Here is a 16160-nt window from a genome sequence, read left to right as displayed (position 1 = left end):
GATGTTCATATGTCTACCAAAGCATTACCTTGGCTTTATAAAGAGGGAAGGGCAGCGACATCATCAATGTCTCCCATAATAAAGGGCAAGTGCTCAATAAATAGCATAGGTTCCACCTTTCTCCTGCAGCTGCCTAGAGTGTAGCCTCCTACCCTGCTTTGCTCTGGGATCTGCCCCCATACTCGGGGGATTATGTTCTCTTTGGAGCTGCACAGCTTCGTGGGGCCTCAAACTTTACCCTTCTGACAAGGGCAAGTCCGGACCACCAGCACCTTCTCCAGTCCTCAAACCTGGGTGTTTCTGGACGCAGCTTTCCTGGGGGGAAGTCTGGGGTTTCAGGCATGGCTGTGAGCTCAAGAACTGAAGCCTGAGCTGGACCAGACACGTGTTGGGCTCTGGGTGACAGCGCCAGCAACACTGTCGCAGCTGCTCCTGAGCGAGCTGCTAAAGGACCCACTCCTTTTGGCAACTCCTGCACCCCAAAGTCCTCCTGTCGGTCCTATATTTTTCGCCGCCCCTTCCCCAGGCTTAATTCATTATCTCCTCTAATTCCCTCCCCATTAGCCACGCGGGGAGAAGTGGCGGCGCGGTGGCTGGAGCGCGGGCGCACTGAGGTCCGCGATGCTGGAAAACGTCTCCTTTGCCAACTGCTGCGAGCCTGGCGGGCGGGCGGAGCGTCCAGGCCTGCCAGGGGAGGGCGGCGCGTGGCCTTCCGGGACCCCCCGGCCTCCCTGGGTGGCACCCGCTCTGGCCGCCGTGCTCATCGTCACCACCGTGGTGGACGTCCTGGGCAACCTGCTGGTCATCCTTTCGGTGCTGAGGAACCGCAAGCTTCGGAACGCAGGTGAGCGCAAACTCCGCTGCTGAGCTCTGACCGTCCCCTAGCATCTAGTCTTGACCTTGACCCCGCAATCCTCCGTCTGGTCCCTCCTTAGCCCTTTTCTCTCTAACATAATCTCCAAGTTTTGTCTTAAACTCAAAAGTTAGGGTAAATTGCTATCTTCTCCCAACGTGCAGCCCTGGCGCCTGCCTCTTGCAATTACACAGGGCACACCCAGTGCATCAGTGCCAGCATGAATTGGGCAAAGTTTTTCTTGCGAATTTTTTTGACACGGCGCGGGAGCTGTGGGAAACCACGCGGCTGGACACCTGTCGCTATCCGTGGAGCTCCAATTTGTGCGGGTCCAGGTGGCAGCCCCTTTATGGCCACAGAAATCTCAGGATTTTTAACACCTCTCGCTCTCCCCCTTGCCAGGCACTGTGGCTTCACACAGTTGGAGCTTAGAAAATATTTGCTGAGACAATGAGTGAATTAATGGAAGGAAGCACTCTGATGGGGTTTATGTCAGAAACTTATCTCCAGGTCATCTGAAGACCCAATTCCATCCAAGAGAGTGCAAATGCAGAAATCTGCAGGCTCTGCTTGGACTGAACTACAGAGCTTTCAGATAACAAGTTTTTTTTCCTGAAGTCAGGAAATTTATGGTATTAACCAAAGATTAAAACAATGATTTGGCTAAATAGTGCTGCAATCCTGAAAATAGTTTCCCCCTTTCAGTCCACTCTTATTTCAATTTTTCCACACTCAGGTCTGCAAGGGAACAAAACCAGAGGGTGGGAGTATCTGAGCTCTGTCCCTGAGGGGTGGTTGGATGGCACTGACCATTCCTGCTTGGGAAGAAGTTCAGTGACCTATTTGTCAATGTATAATCTCCCAGTTTGGGCCTTAGGGGCAACTCTAATGTTAGAGTGAATTAAAATGAAAAGATAACAGCAGAAAGTCAATTATCTAGCTTAAACATGCTTTTCTAAGGAGCTAGACCATTCAGAATGGCCATTTTAAGTAAATGGTTATTTATTTTATGTGTATCTATTTTGTGCGGCCCCATGACTCTAGGATTTTGATATAAAGAACAAGCCAAAAAAAAAAAGTAAGTATCTATCCATAATATAGGAAACAATATTATTAAGAAGGAAGCTTTCTCAGTCATTTCAATAGTGGTGGCTAGTATTATCTGGAATATTTTCAAGATACTATTGTGTCCTTTGAGTAAAAGCCAATATATTAGGAAAGAGCAGGTTATGATTAGAAAGCTGCATTTAATATTGTCGATCATATCATATTTTTGCAGCAGCCACAAATGTTCATTTCCTGCACAGGGAGGCAGAAGGAGGCAGGGCTGGGCCCTCCAGGTTCTGACACTGGCCACTTCTCTTTCTGACTAATTGAGTGTTTAGAGAAAGACTGGTGGGCTGTGGCTCCCTGCTCAGTAATTTGGGCTGCCTGCTATGGGAGAGGTTGCTGAGGACAGTGGGTGCTGTGTCCTTTTGCCTAAGGCAGACAAGCAACTTCTCCCCTCCTCTATCCTGCTGAGAGCTCTTAGCAGGGCTCACAGAAACCTTACTGATTTGAGAGCATGTTAAATTGTTGGCACTTCTTGTGTTCTATCATTCCCACCTCCTGTGTAGTCTGCTACTGCCCACAACCAGAAATAAAATGTTAACACTATATCTAAATGACATTGATTTGGTGGCTGCTCCAGTCATGCAATTTAACCATTTAACCAGTGTTTTGTGCTTTTTTTTTTTTTTTACCATTGGCTTTATTGAGGATAGTCATGAAAAGTCTATTGATTTAAGCTAAATAGCATTGGCAGAGTGAGATTTCAAAAGGTGCTTACAAACCTAACTGAATAGTTAACACCCATTGTACTGTTAATCAGGACTTCTCTTACTGAAGAGTTTGGGTTTTCTTTAAGAAACACTTATCTTAGACCTTTCTGCAACTAAGTCTGGTTCCTTAATTCATTGGTATTAAGAAGATAGGAGTGACAATGAGAACACGTATATTTCCAATAACCAGGCACGCAGCCCATATTAAGGTCATAGCACCTTCCTTAGCAGGCATCAGAATCTTTTACTTGACTATTACAAACTCAATTTATCAGTGGGTTAGACCCTTGTCATTCATAACAGGGATGTTCCTGATGGCAGGGTAAGTGGTTAGGGTCATTTTCCTCTTTGGAGTTGTGCGGGGGAACTCCCTTGTCTGCTGCTTTTGTTGCTACATGCATTGATTGGGTTGACTTTTTCAGAGATGGCACTAGAGACAGAAAGGCAAGGAGGGATGGAGACAGATTCAAGGCACTAGCTCAACTTAGAAAGTAAGGCTGGGTGTGTGTTCACCCTTTGCTATATCCCCAGAGCCTTGCACAGCCCATGGCATTGAGTTGGCATTTCACACTGCTCCATGTCACACATGGGCTCTCCTGACAGCATCTGAGGACTTTCCCTTATATCTGCCAATGCCTCAGACTAGACTTCACCAATATTAATTCCTATATTATAAAATCTCTTCCTCTCCCTGCTCTTCCGGAAACTTCCTTCATCAGATTCCTTCTCTCCTGTATTTTCAGCCTCTGCCTCTTCTCTTTAGCACGTGCACATGCGCGCGTGTGCACGCGCGCGCGCACACACACACACTCACACACACACACACACACACACACATTTCTGCACATACACACAGGGGTCTCCAGTATTTAAAAGAAAAAATAATCTTTCCTTGATTTTCATGTCACCTTCTAACTTCCCTCCCTTCTCAGCTAGATATCTTAATATAACAGTTTACATCCATTGGCCACCTCATTGCTTCCCGGTTCCTTCTCAGTCCTCTGGGGTCTCCAGTCCTCAGAAATGCCCCCTCTGTCCTGTGTGTGACACTGAGGGCCACTCCCTCCTTGGGGCCTTTCATTCACTCAGCTTACCTGATGCTGGGTTTTGGATCTTCCTTCTTTCATCTCCCAGACACACCTGATATCTGGGAGTCATTCTTGATTCCTTCATTCCCCAAGTTCTCATGATTTTTGCCTTAGAGTATTTCTCAATTTCCCACTTTCCTGCCTCCCCTGCTCTTACTGCAATTTACACCCTTGTTGTCTCTTGAGCAAACTACGTCCATCATCTCCAGACAGCTCTCCCTGCTCCCTCCTCCAGTGGATGTTACCACTGCCAGAGTCACCCCTGCCCTCCATCTACAGACCAATGTCCAACTCCAGGGCCATGAGCTGCCGCCACTGCCACTCACTCCATGCTCTGTGATACACTTCCTTCACATTAGGATGGTCCCCGCCTCTTTCTGCTGGTGAATATCACCTTCAAATACCTTCTTCAACTCCCCTAAGGGGTCGTTGATGATTCTTAGTACCATAAAAGGCATACTTGCTGTCTTCCTCCTCGGGCTTTCCTTCCTGTGCTCTCCATTACTGTATCGCTAGTGTTTCAACCTCCGCACTGGACTGTGAACTCATTGACAACAGGGACTTTTATTCCATTTCCGTTCACAGAGCCAGATACTTAATAAAAACTGAATGTAGGTCTGTTGAAACAAATTGAAAATGGACACGATCCCAGGAAAGCAGGGGGGCCAAAAGGAATTAACTTTGCTTCAGGGGGTGGGGTAGACCTCAGTTACGGTACTCAGCACTGTTCATGAACTCTCCTAGAACTGAATTGCCTTTAGCGTTAAATGCCCAAAGCACACCTAGCCTTATCTTCAAAAGCTGACTGGCACCCACTGCACAAAGGTGTGCCTCTCCCTGCTTGCTGCTCTGTGGCCAGCAGGCTCCAGCTATGCCACAGCTCTCTAAAATTGTGCCCTAGTGACTCCTTAGGGAGTTGGCCCCCTTAAGCTGCCTGTAAAATGTGAGCCTCCTGCCATTACCGGCACCACCCAGGCAGTCAGCCACACAGAAGAGAGCGAGAGAAACACGTCCTCATGGTAACGTTGAAATACTCTCCTTTAGCAGAAGGGAAAGCACACAACACCAGTTATTCCTGTCCCACAGACACAGCAACCTTAGTTTCCCAGGCAACAGTCAGGAGCCCGGACTGACAGTGGAGCCTTATGCTGCCGCTGTGTTAAAGGGGCTATCAGGGAGGTGGTGGTCGTGGGGGGACACATGGACAGTTCTGGGACATCTCAGTGATGTGTGAGGAGGAAGGATATAAAATACTTGACAAAGGGTTTGCCCAGGAGAACATGGAGGATTTCGTTGCTGGACGCACAGGTCCTTGTCCACTCTGTCCACTCTGTCCTGCAGGCGCCCAGCGATGTTCAGAGACTGTGCCTCTTCTTCTCCGGGACAGGTGGGAATGTTCAGCCTGCCAGATGTTTGCATCCCCAGTTAGATTGGCGCAGAGCCTGCCATGTGGGCCCCTTTCCTTGGCCCTGGACAAAGGCTCTTGAGAGGCGTGGAGGAAAGATTTAATAGACCCACAATTCCTGCCCTCCAGGCATTACAGGGTAAGGTGGAGCCCACTTCATCAAGGCTTAATCCTACTGCTGACCACTCATGGAGATGCCACTAGGTGACTGGTGTCTTTTGGCCTGTTGAGCTTGTGGGGTTTGGAGTGCTTATCAGCCGAAGACCAAACTGGGCTACCTTGAACTCTCTCCCTGAGATCGCCTGAGCTTTCCAACCTCACATTTTGGTTCTGAATCCCTATTATCTCTTCACCAAGCAAAAATGAACACATTTCAAACCCCATAATTACGTCTCAAGCCAAATCATCATGAAAGCTCATAAATAATCCTCTTTAATTCCTCCCACACAGCTCTCAGCAGCCCAGGGATATGAAGACTTTCATGTCTGAGTGCCTTCTTTTCAGAAAGTTGGAGTCTGTATTTAGCATGATATACTGCTCAACTCAGAAGATACTGATGCCGCCATTAGGTCTTACAATTTTAAATATTTGTTGCTGAACGAGTAAAAGTCAGGTAGTTGGGAAGTAAAGTCCCAGTTCTTGGGGAATTTACATTCCAGAGGCCAACCTTCTACCTTCTTCATTGTCCTCACCGCCTGGCCCCTGCCCCCACATGCACATTACATCTCACAGCTTATCCCACAGGCATCCTAGTCCAATGCTAGCAACTTCTTTTTTGTTCTTTCTATTCAACTACTAATAATATAGAAACAAAACAATCACAAGTAATAGCTAACATTACTATGTGCTTATTATGTGCCAGGTATAAGTCTCTCTCATTTAAAAGAAAGAGAGAGAGAAAAGAAAAAGAAAAAAAAACCTGCACTATCCCCCATCAAAGGACATCCCTTTCTAAGTACCATGCCATTTCTCTCCTTCCCTTGAAGGTAAAGCTGATTGAGAGAGCAACCTGTAGTACAAGTTTATCGTCTGACATTTAATAGATTTACCCGTGCTAATGTCACTGCTGACCTCCGACCTCCTAACTGCCAAGTTAAATAGACACTTGGTTCTTTCTCTCTCACTTTTGAGGAGGACGAAGAAACTCCACACCATTGCCCTTAATCCACTTGACATTTCTTTTCCTTGGTTTCCTCCTGTTGCTCTCCTTGTTCTTTCCCACTTTCTCTCTGTATGGCTATAGGCATTTCACATAATCTGAGTGTTGGATTCTTGGTCTATAAAATGGAAATCACACTATCAACCTTAAAGGATTCTTGTGAGAGACAACTGAGTCAATTTATGTAAATGTACATTATGATCTTTAAGATGCTGTACCTATTGTTGTTTTATTGTTATTATTAAGTATAATTAAGGTAAAGATAATAAAATGCTACCATAAGAGTGTTCAAGTGATCTCTTTTGATGGTTATGGCAGACTGTTTTGTAATAGGCGTAGTTATTTTTTTTTAAATGAATGCTTATGCTCTTAAATGTGTTTTCTTCTTTTAAATGGTTGAAATACCCCCCATCATAGTTTTGTTTACATTATTAGCTTGCTTAGCAATCCTTTTCATCTTTAATTAAAACAAAGTTAGATTTCAATTCCGCACTTGTATGATTCATCCACACACTCTAGGATTTTTATGAATAATGTGATTTTGGAGGAAAATCTCTGCCCTCAAAAAATTGGAGGATCGAATTAGGAGTTTATGTTAATGTAAAAGTCATTGTTTTAGTAGTTGTAAGGAAATCTAGTTTTTAATAAATGATCTGTTCACAATAATTTCAAATGCTTATCCTCAGAAAATAACTAATAAAAATATCTTATGCCCTTTCTCATACAGGGTCCTATTTGAGAGAGACAGCTACTGGGATGGAGGCAGCCTATTGCAAGGGTCTTGGTGATTTTGTCTGACCCTTTGGTGAATGAACTGTCCTGCCTGAGCAGCCTCATCCCTCCAGCCTCATGCCCCCAACCCCAGGCCAATTTAATTCTTCCCCATTGTCCCCACCTTCTCCTCTGAGCCGCCCTTCTTCCCAGCTCTTACCACACTGAAGGGCCACTGTTTCAGTGTCTGCTCCCCCAACAGCACTGTTAGCATCTCAGTGGCAGGGCTCGTGTCTTTCATCCATCACTGTGTCCTGCTAGAGTGTGGTAGACACTCAATAAATATCATATGTTTGAATAGGTGGAGGATGGAAGTAAACCTAAAGGCACAGGAAGTTTAACTGCTAGAAATGATGGATCATCAGTTGCTTTCTCTGTCATCACCCTTGCATCTTGTTTTATTTAATTGTCTCCTCAGTGAGACCTTGAGCTTTGGAAGGGGAGGGACTATGTCTGTCTTGCTCACCACACTTTCCTCAGCCTTGGCATAGGCAGGCCAGCCAGTACCGAGTAGATACTTAGCAATAGTTATTGAGTAAATGACTCCATGGCTATCTATTTCTATATTGCCTATTTTAGCTCAACAGCTAGGGACAATTTAAATGCAATAAACTTCTCTTCTGGGCAGGCAGGGTGGTCACGGGGAAGAGGGGCAAGGGATTGGAGGCAGCTTTATCTTCCAGAATTTTCCTATCTGATGAAGCTTAGATAGCTCCACACTTGCTAGCTCATTCCCAGATCACCAGATTCTCATTAAGAAATAAATTTCCCAGAAAGAAGGAGAAAGGAAGTGAGGAAGGCGGGGACCGTGATGCTTGGTGTGTGATGGTTTGCATAAGAATATGGAAGGGAATTCCATATTAGTGAACAAAAGCCTGTTGTTGAAGTCTATATCCACTAATAAGCCCTGTCTGATAGAGGCAGATGGACATAAGTTACACCGGGACTGTGACATAAATATTCATGAGAAGCCTGTTCATGGGGTGATGAGCAGTGCTGCATGTGTCCTATTTGATTTCTCACCTGTCTGGGTAAGAAATGGTTAGAGAGCTGGATCTTTCCTTGACTATCATCCAGATAGGACCTGGTTTCTTACAGATGGGAGAAAAAGGAGAATTTTATTCACCTAATTTGGAATTGTGGCAGGAAATCCAGGAGATAGTACGACGTCCGGACAGATGACTCTACAGCAGGAACTGGTTGATTTCAGCCGCTTAAGGACAGCCGGAGTAATAGGGGAGAGTAATTGAATCACTTTCCACGTGGAGTTGAATGTGTGCTTCCTACTATTTGCAAGCTGTTTGCCAGCCTCTGGGGCATTATTAGGAGATAAGCCACATTAACACGGCAGAGCTTGACTCACTTTCCTGGGGAAACAGCTGGCTGAGCTGGCACGGGCTCCCAGCAGCTCTTGACTTTCTCCCCACGTACTTGCATGTGCCAAAAGGCTTGTTTGCCGCTTAGGGGGCCCGGTGGAGACTGAATTCCTGTGTTGGAAAGAAGTGATATTCTTTACAGAAACAGCCATGTAGATGTGTGTGAGGAGGGCCTGGAGGCCTCCGAAAAGCAAGGAGGAAACTGACGAAGCAATAGTCGCAGAGAAAGAAGTTCAGTAATTAACTTGCCCAAGTTCCCATGGCCAGAAAGTGGCTGAACAGAAATTATCCCCAGGTCATTCCAACTCCCAGTACCACCTGCAAATGTCAAATGTACTCTTAAAATTCTGGGAAGCGACAAGGGCTCTTAATTCAGCTGAAAACAAGAACTTTGAGAAAGGAAACCCCTCATTCTCTTGGGACCAAGTGAGGTCTGAGTAGGGGAGTCAGAGACAGAAATCTATCAATGGAAAAAGCAAATAAGGCCGGGACTTAAATGGAGAAGCAGGAGACCCCCCACCCACGCCCCCACCCCATCCCAAGCAAGTCCTCAGATGTACATTTCTTGCTTTGTAGTACCAACCAGGAGGAACACGAGGGGGCTTTATCCTATTAAGTAGATAGATTCCCTAAAATAGTAGACTGGGAGGAATCTAGCAGTTCAAGCTGAGGTCAAAGTCTGCTTTACCATCAACCTCTACTTGAATGTCTGGAGAAACAGAGAAGCTCACAATCTAGCAAGCACTCTAATTGTCCAAACGATCTTTTTCTATTCAGCTAATATCCTGTCTCCCTTGGGCTCTAACCTAGCTATGGACTCAGAAGTACTTAGGTCCTGAGAACTCCCAGGGAGCTAATAGACTTCTTTCCTGTTGGTTCTGAGTAAGGTTGACCCCAAGCCTCCGAGGCCAAAGTAGGTACTTCAGGAAGGCTGCCTGTGTGTCTTCCAGGACCCCAAGGGCACATGGACCATTTCCCACAGAATCTCTTTTGATATTGGGATGAGATTGTGTGTCAGGACAAGGGAGGGCTGGGGGCAGCCCTTTCTCTACTTTATGGGTTTATAACTGCTTTGCTCGAAGGTCTGACTCAGGGGAACTCTCAGCTGGGCGGCTCTGAGCCTCCCTTTTTTCGAATCCTCTTGAAGCCAGATCACAGCCTAGCCTCTCTGATTACTGTGCCTTTTAGAGCCTTTTCATCTGCCTGAACGTTTGGACTCCTGGGGTGGCTACTCTGACATGCAGAACAGAAGCATGGTGGCAGTGGAGCCTCAGTGTCCTTGCCTCTTTGGAGAGTCCCTCCTGCAAATCCATTCCATCTGCCCTCTGCATTCAGCCACTCTAAGGCTGGCAGCCTGCACGACACCACGTGGCAAGAGGCCAGAAGACTTGAAACATAATGTTCAGCACCCACTGTGTCCCTGAGAGCCTCAGCTGTGGGAAAGGGTCTTCTAAGCATACAGTAGGTGCTCAAAAAGTACACTTGGTGAAGGAAACAAATGGCATGCCTTCAACTTCCTGTTACCCATACTTGCAAGTTCTTGGTGCTTTATTCATGAGTTGGTGTTGGTTTTAGAATGCAAGCACTTTAGGACAGAGACTGGGTTCTTTTGGATTCAGTCCTTTCTCCTCCCCAGGACTCTGGCTCACAACATCCCTGAAGCATATTGATTGGAGGTTGATGTGGTTCCCTGAGGCTCCGTCTGTCTTGCTGAACTTGCTGGTGTTGGAGAATGTTCTATTCAGAGACGGGAGGCAGTTCAGGAAGCCAGGGCATGTGCAGGCAAAGCTGGGAGGCCCCTGGAGGCTATGAGATGGGGGTGGCACCCACAGTCCCTCCCCACTCCACTGGGACTGGTCTCTGAGCCACCATGCTAGGTGCCTGCCAACATGGCAACATGGCTGCATTTAGGCCTCAGACAGAGTAAATGGGAATACCAGAATACATGATTCCCACTCTCAGAACCTCTCTTCCATCCCACCTGCAAAAGGCAACTCACATTTAGGAAAATGAATTACAGGCACTTGGAAAGTAGCCTGTTAACCAGTGGTGAGAAGGTGCAAAAGGAAACTGTCAGAGAGAGAGAGAGAGATGTGAGGAGGTGGCCGTATGGGCGGGGGAGGTGGTGGATGGTGACTCTAGATTCCTGATTTTCAGATTCTTCTCCCTAAAATCCTTGCCCGAGTTTAAATGATGCAAAACCACAGAGCATCTGTGCCTATCAGGAAAATAGTACTATTTGTGAGCACCCACTGTGTCCCCAAGCACTTTGAATCATTATTTAATTCTCACAGCTACAGTATAAAGTAGGCATCATTAACCCCATGTTACAAATGAGCAGAGTGAGGCTCAGAGAGGCTGAGTGACTTGCTTCAGTCACACAGTTAATGAGTAGCAGAGATGCAGCTGGAGCCCTGAAGTTTGGCTCTAAAAGCCACTTGGTTTCCATTCCCAATACTAACAGTAACTCAAGTTATTTTTAAGTAGCTGGACTAAGAATAGAATGTTTTGCAGAAGAAATCATGGAGCCTCATGCTGGTTCTTGCTTCCTGTTTCCTGTTTCAGGTAATTTGTTCTTGGTGAGTCTGGCGTTGGCTGACCTGATGGTGGCCTTGTACCCCTTCCCTCTAATCCTTGTGGCCATCTTCCATGATGGCTGGACCCTGGGGAAGGTGCACTGCATGGCCAGCGCCTTGGTGATGGGCCTGAGCGTCATCGGCTCTGTCTTCAACATCACTGCCATTGCCCTTAACCGCTATTGCTACATCTGCCACAGCATGGCCTACCACCAGCTCTGCCGGCACTGGCACACCCCCGTCTACATCTGCCTCATCTGGCTCTTCACCGTGGTGGCCTTGGTGCCCAACTTCTTCATGGGGTCCCTAGAGTATGACCCACGCATCTTCTCCTGCACCTTCATCCAGACGGCAAGTGCCCAGTACACGGCAGCAGTGGTGGTCATCCACTTCCTCCTCCCCATGGCCATTGTGTCCTTCTGTTACCTGCGCATCTGGGTGCTGGTGTTCCAGGCCCGTAAGAAGGCCAGGTCGGAGAGCAAGCTGCGCCTGAGGCCCAGCGACATTCGGAGCTTTCTAACCATGTTTGTGGTGTTTATGATCTTTGCCATCTGCTGGGCCCCGCTGAACTGCATCGGCCTTGCTGTGGCCATCAACCCAGAAAAAATGGCTCCCCAGGTCCCTGGGGGGCTTTTTGTTACAAGCTACTTCTTGGCTTACTTCAACAGCTGCCTTAATGCCATCATCTACGGACTCCTGAACCAGAACTTCCGCAGAGAATACAAGAAGATTGCCTTGTCCCTCTGGAACCCACGACTCTGCTTTGAGGATACTTCCAAAGGCAGCCATGCTGAGGGGCAGCAGGGCCAAGCTCTACCTGTTCTTAATGCCCAGCACCCTGTCTAGGCAGATGCTCTCTAGGCTGGATCTGAGGCACCCCAGCTGGGTGACAAACTCATGAAATGGTAGGAGTGAATTTGCTCCAGTGGTGAGATCAGGCACCCTGCTAGTCCACACCGTCCTGTTTGTGTGAGAGCCACAGCTTGTGGAGCTTCGTCCTTTGGACAAAAAGCCTGTCTGCACCCTTGGTTCAGGCTGGTTGGGGGATGATGACAGGTATTGGGGGCCATGTCCCAGTGAGCACAGCACTGGATCTGGCAGACACTCTCTCAGTGGTGCACTGGGGGCTTGGCACACACAGAAACCAAAGAAAGGACAAAATGAGGAAAGGTCTGGGGCAGAAGAGGCCTTCCTTCCTATGGGCTGCCCTCTCATCTTCCCACTTTGGCCGCCTTGCTGCTTTCTCTCTTATCATCAAGGGGTGGCAGGAATGGATATTGTCCCGTTAGCAAAGATAAAAGACCAAGCTCTGCATTACTGGAAGGTAGGTAGGTCTACAGGGGCCTCAGGGGGCTGGGATGGGTGGGTGCCGAAGGCAAGGAGTCTACCCTACCCTCTCCCCCACTGACCTTCCCTACACACACACACACACACACACACACACACACACACACACACACACACACTCCTTAGGCACCTGGAGCTCAGTGCCTGGCTTCCTTTCCTGGTTCCACCAAGTTCAAGTTGTGTGGCTTGGTAAGTCCCCTAGCCTGTTTTCCTCAGTTACTCACCTTAAAATGGAGATCCTGCAGGTGTTTCCCAGGGATATTGTGAGGGTTCATTGGGATAATTCAGATGAAGAGCTGAGGACAATGCCTGACACAGGGCTAGCCCTCAGCAATCATTAGCTTTCCTTATTACCCTAAATACATAAAATGAAAGATAATCTTGAAGGAGAGAAGAAATCACACACAAAAACAGGAAGATGAGGGAAGAGAAAAGGGAAGGTATGTGTGGAAGTAGGGGGAGGGCAGCTCCACCCCAATTCCTTTCTTATGGCTACTGTGTTTATGGGCATTTTATTTTTAGACATCTCAGGTCTTCATTTAGTACCAACAGATTTATCTTCCTTCTTTAATGCCACAAACATTGATTGAGTACCAGGTCCAGTAGGACAAGCAAAAAGCATGTTGTCTGCCCTCTGGGCGGTTGTCGTCTGTTAACAGATAATATCAGCTAACATTTATTGGGTGTTTTCTTTGTAGCAGGCACTGTGATAAGTGCTTGGTGTGCATTATCTCATTTAATATTTATAAAACTCTTTGCAAAATATCAATGTCCACATTAAAAGTGAGAAACTGAAACTCAAAGAAGTGAAATGATTTCCTGAGCTCACAGAGCTGTTGGGTTAAAAGCTAGGTGAGGAGTCCAAGTCTGTCTGACAGCAACACCACACTTTGCTCACCCCCCTTACACACACCGTGGAGTGTATGGCAAGAACAGTTAGAGTGGGGAGAAGTACCCCAAGCGCTTAAGGTGCCTGGGGCTCCAGAAAGAGAGAGAGAAAAGTTACCGTAGCCAGCCGGCTGCTTCCTGGGAGAACAAGCCCAGATGCTGACCTGTCAGCATTGTGCTGGAAGCTCTCCATTCCCGTGTCATGTGAGGCATTAGACTGGGTGCTGTGCTTAGTCACCTTGTCCCGGGGGGAGCTCGTAACACATGCAAATGCTCTGGGCTCCACCAAGAAGCTTTCAACTATGGAAATCTGGGGAAGGTCCTGGGAATCTGATGCTGACCCTAGAGTTTCTTGACCAAACTGTTAGGAATGTAGGTGTTCCAACCCTGGTGCTGGCACGTTGGGTTCCAGTTGCTGGGTGTGGAGAGTCCTGCCCAGGGCGACCTCCCACTTCAGACCTCAACCTGAGAGACACACGAGAGACCTAAGGCTTTTCCCCTTCATCTGCAGCTGCTTTTCCTGGCTCTGGGCAGAGCTTGAGCTGACTGGGTCAGGCTTACGCTTGTGCTCTATCCTCTGCCAACTACAGGGATTTGCCCTTCACTCCTGACTTGGAGGCAACAGGGTGTCCCCCGGGCTTCCATCATCCCTCGCTTTGAGCTGAGTGGCTCAATAAATACGGATTAAAGGAACAAAAGCTCTCTTCAGTTTCTTGGTTTGCCAGAGCTCAGCACTGATAGTCCACTAACTGGGACCTTTTTTCGTTTCCATAGGTTTTTGATGAACCAGGAGCTGAGAGAATGATGGGGTGTGGGGAAATCCCGGGACACTGGGCATTCGTACTCGCAGGGAATGGCCTCACACTGCAGGCCCTGATTTTTTAAAAAGACGATTTTGCTACAATAGGGTGGGAGCTCTGTTCATCCTCTTGTCTCCTTGACTCTGGACAATTTGGTCAAAGTTACCACTTTGCAGCCTTTCTCTCCATCATATTAGTTTGCCAGGCCTGCCATAAAAAAGTACCGCAGAGACGGTGGCTTAATCAAGAGAAAGTCCTGTTTCTACTTTCAGAATGTTTGCAGCTGGTGTGGTGTTGAACAGACTCTAACTGAAGCTGCAATAAAGGTGAGACATAGGTATGTGCAGATTAAATGGAGGCAGACCCCCCCCCACCACACACTAGAAGCCTGACACAATGTGTGTGCCCTTTCCTGGGGATAAATGTATTCTACTTCAGTTTTGACTGTTCTAGTCACAAAGTGGCTGGTGTACACTAAAAACCAAATTATGAGACGTGCAAAGAGGAAAGAAAATGTGACCTATGGAAAAATCATCAGCAGAAGACCCAGAGATGCAAATGTTGGAATCAGAAGATAAGGACTTTAAAATCACTGTGAAAAACATGTCAAAAGATGTAATGGAAAAGGTGGACAATGTGTGATGGGCAATTTTAGTGTAGAAATCAAAACTATGGCAATGTATAAAAATGGAAATGTTGATATGAAAAATGTAATGTCAGGTATGAAAAGTTTATTTGAAGGGCTTAACAGAAAACTGGACAGAGCAAAGAAAAGGAAACAAAGCAAAACTGGTAAAGGGAAAGGGAACATGAGGAAAATCTGGAGGAAAACTGGTACCGATTTCCAAGAGACTTCTCCTAGAGACTCACACAGAGAACAATTATTCTAGCAACAAATTGTGATAATCAACATGAAGCGTTATCTACCAGAGAACCTTACCTGATGTCTAGGCTTTTTATCTGGAGTTCAGTCACATAGGCACCCCCTGTCTAGCACGTGCCAAAATCCCAGACTCCCAAAAGAAAGCTGATGTTCATTATAAGCCACATTATTTGTACAAAGAGTTTAGGTTCAGTGAGCCACTCTATCTGTTACAAAAGGGTAGGAACCTTCTTGATATCCAAGTTCCCAGATGCCAGCCAATGCCACAAGCAGGCCTTTCTAAAGATGGCAGTCTCAGACCTCTTATGCTGACTCTTTTCTACACCTTCCCTAACTGCAAATTAAATACATACTTCAAATAACCGTGGTCACAGGAAAATCACAGTGGAATAAAATATCTTTCATTGGGACAATGGGAAAGACTATAACTAGTAATAGAGTTCTCTGTTTCTTCTCACCGAAAAATCTCAGGTGGACAAATTATAATCGGATCTGAAGTGCAATCACAGAGCATCAGTGCAGTTTCTTTTACGGTAGGAAGGTATAAGCTTGCAGGTCAATGAGCCACTGGAAATGCTCTTGGACCAGGCCAAAATGTGCATAATGGCTGACCCCACCCTGACGCTAGGTCAACAAAGAGCCTGGTGAAATGAAGTGGTCTGCCAATGACTTGCTTCAGGTGGCCAGTGTGTATAGCCAAACAACAGGCCCGGTGTGAGAGAGGGATGGTAGCATTGATTTGCCACATGCCAAGTCAGCTGCCACACTTGGACTCTTTCACGGACTGCCTCACCTGTGCTTAGCACTGTGCATGGTGTCCGGCTGTGAGAGGGGCATGCAGACAAGAGTCACCTGTGGCTCCGGCCCTCTGAGCAGCTCATAGTCCTATGGGAGGGACTTCAAATGCATGGAGAAAACTCCTTTCATCTAGGCTTTCCTACTAGAACTCTGACTATTTTGGTTTCTGCCACATCTGTGGTAGAGGGGGGCAGTGATAAGTGAAGACGAGGAGGAGGAGGACCTCAGCAATAGTTACAAGGTCATTCGTCATTGACTGAGCGCCTGCTGTGGGGCAGGCCCTATACACACACTTGCTATCTATCATCACATTTATCATTTCCATGGGTTAGGTGTTATTGCCATTTTATGGAGGAAGAAAGAGAAGCTCAAGTTAGGTAACTTGCCTAAATGTAC

The 16160-nt window shown here is 46.9% G+C and overlaps 1 protein-coding gene across 1 annotated transcript; it reads left to right on the top strand.

Moving 5' to 3' along the window:
• The first annotated feature begins 607 nt into the window (after window positions 1-607).
• MTNR1B (melatonin receptor 1B) lies at window positions 608-11913 on the top strand. The gene is made up of 2 exons (XM_019663731.1): window positions 608-844; window positions 11038-11913. Exons 1-2 carry the CDS (start codon window positions 622-624, stop codon window positions 11892-11894), a joined length of 1080 nt encoding a protein of 359 aa, XP_019519276.1. The 5' UTR covers window positions 608-621; the 3' UTR covers window positions 11895-11913.
• Window positions 11914-16160: the final 4247 nt, after the last annotated feature.

Source organism: Hipposideros armiger, unplaced genomic scaffold (assembly GCF_001890085.2).
Source record: "Hipposideros armiger isolate ML-2016 unplaced genomic scaffold, ASM189008v1 scaffold_402, whole genome shotgun sequence".
Taxonomy (NCBI): Eukaryota; Metazoa; Chordata; class Mammalia; order Chiroptera; family Hipposideridae; genus Hipposideros; species Hipposideros armiger.
The sequence above is the reverse complement of the archived record's forward strand: the minus strand, read 5'-3'. Positions and strand labels throughout refer to the sequence as shown.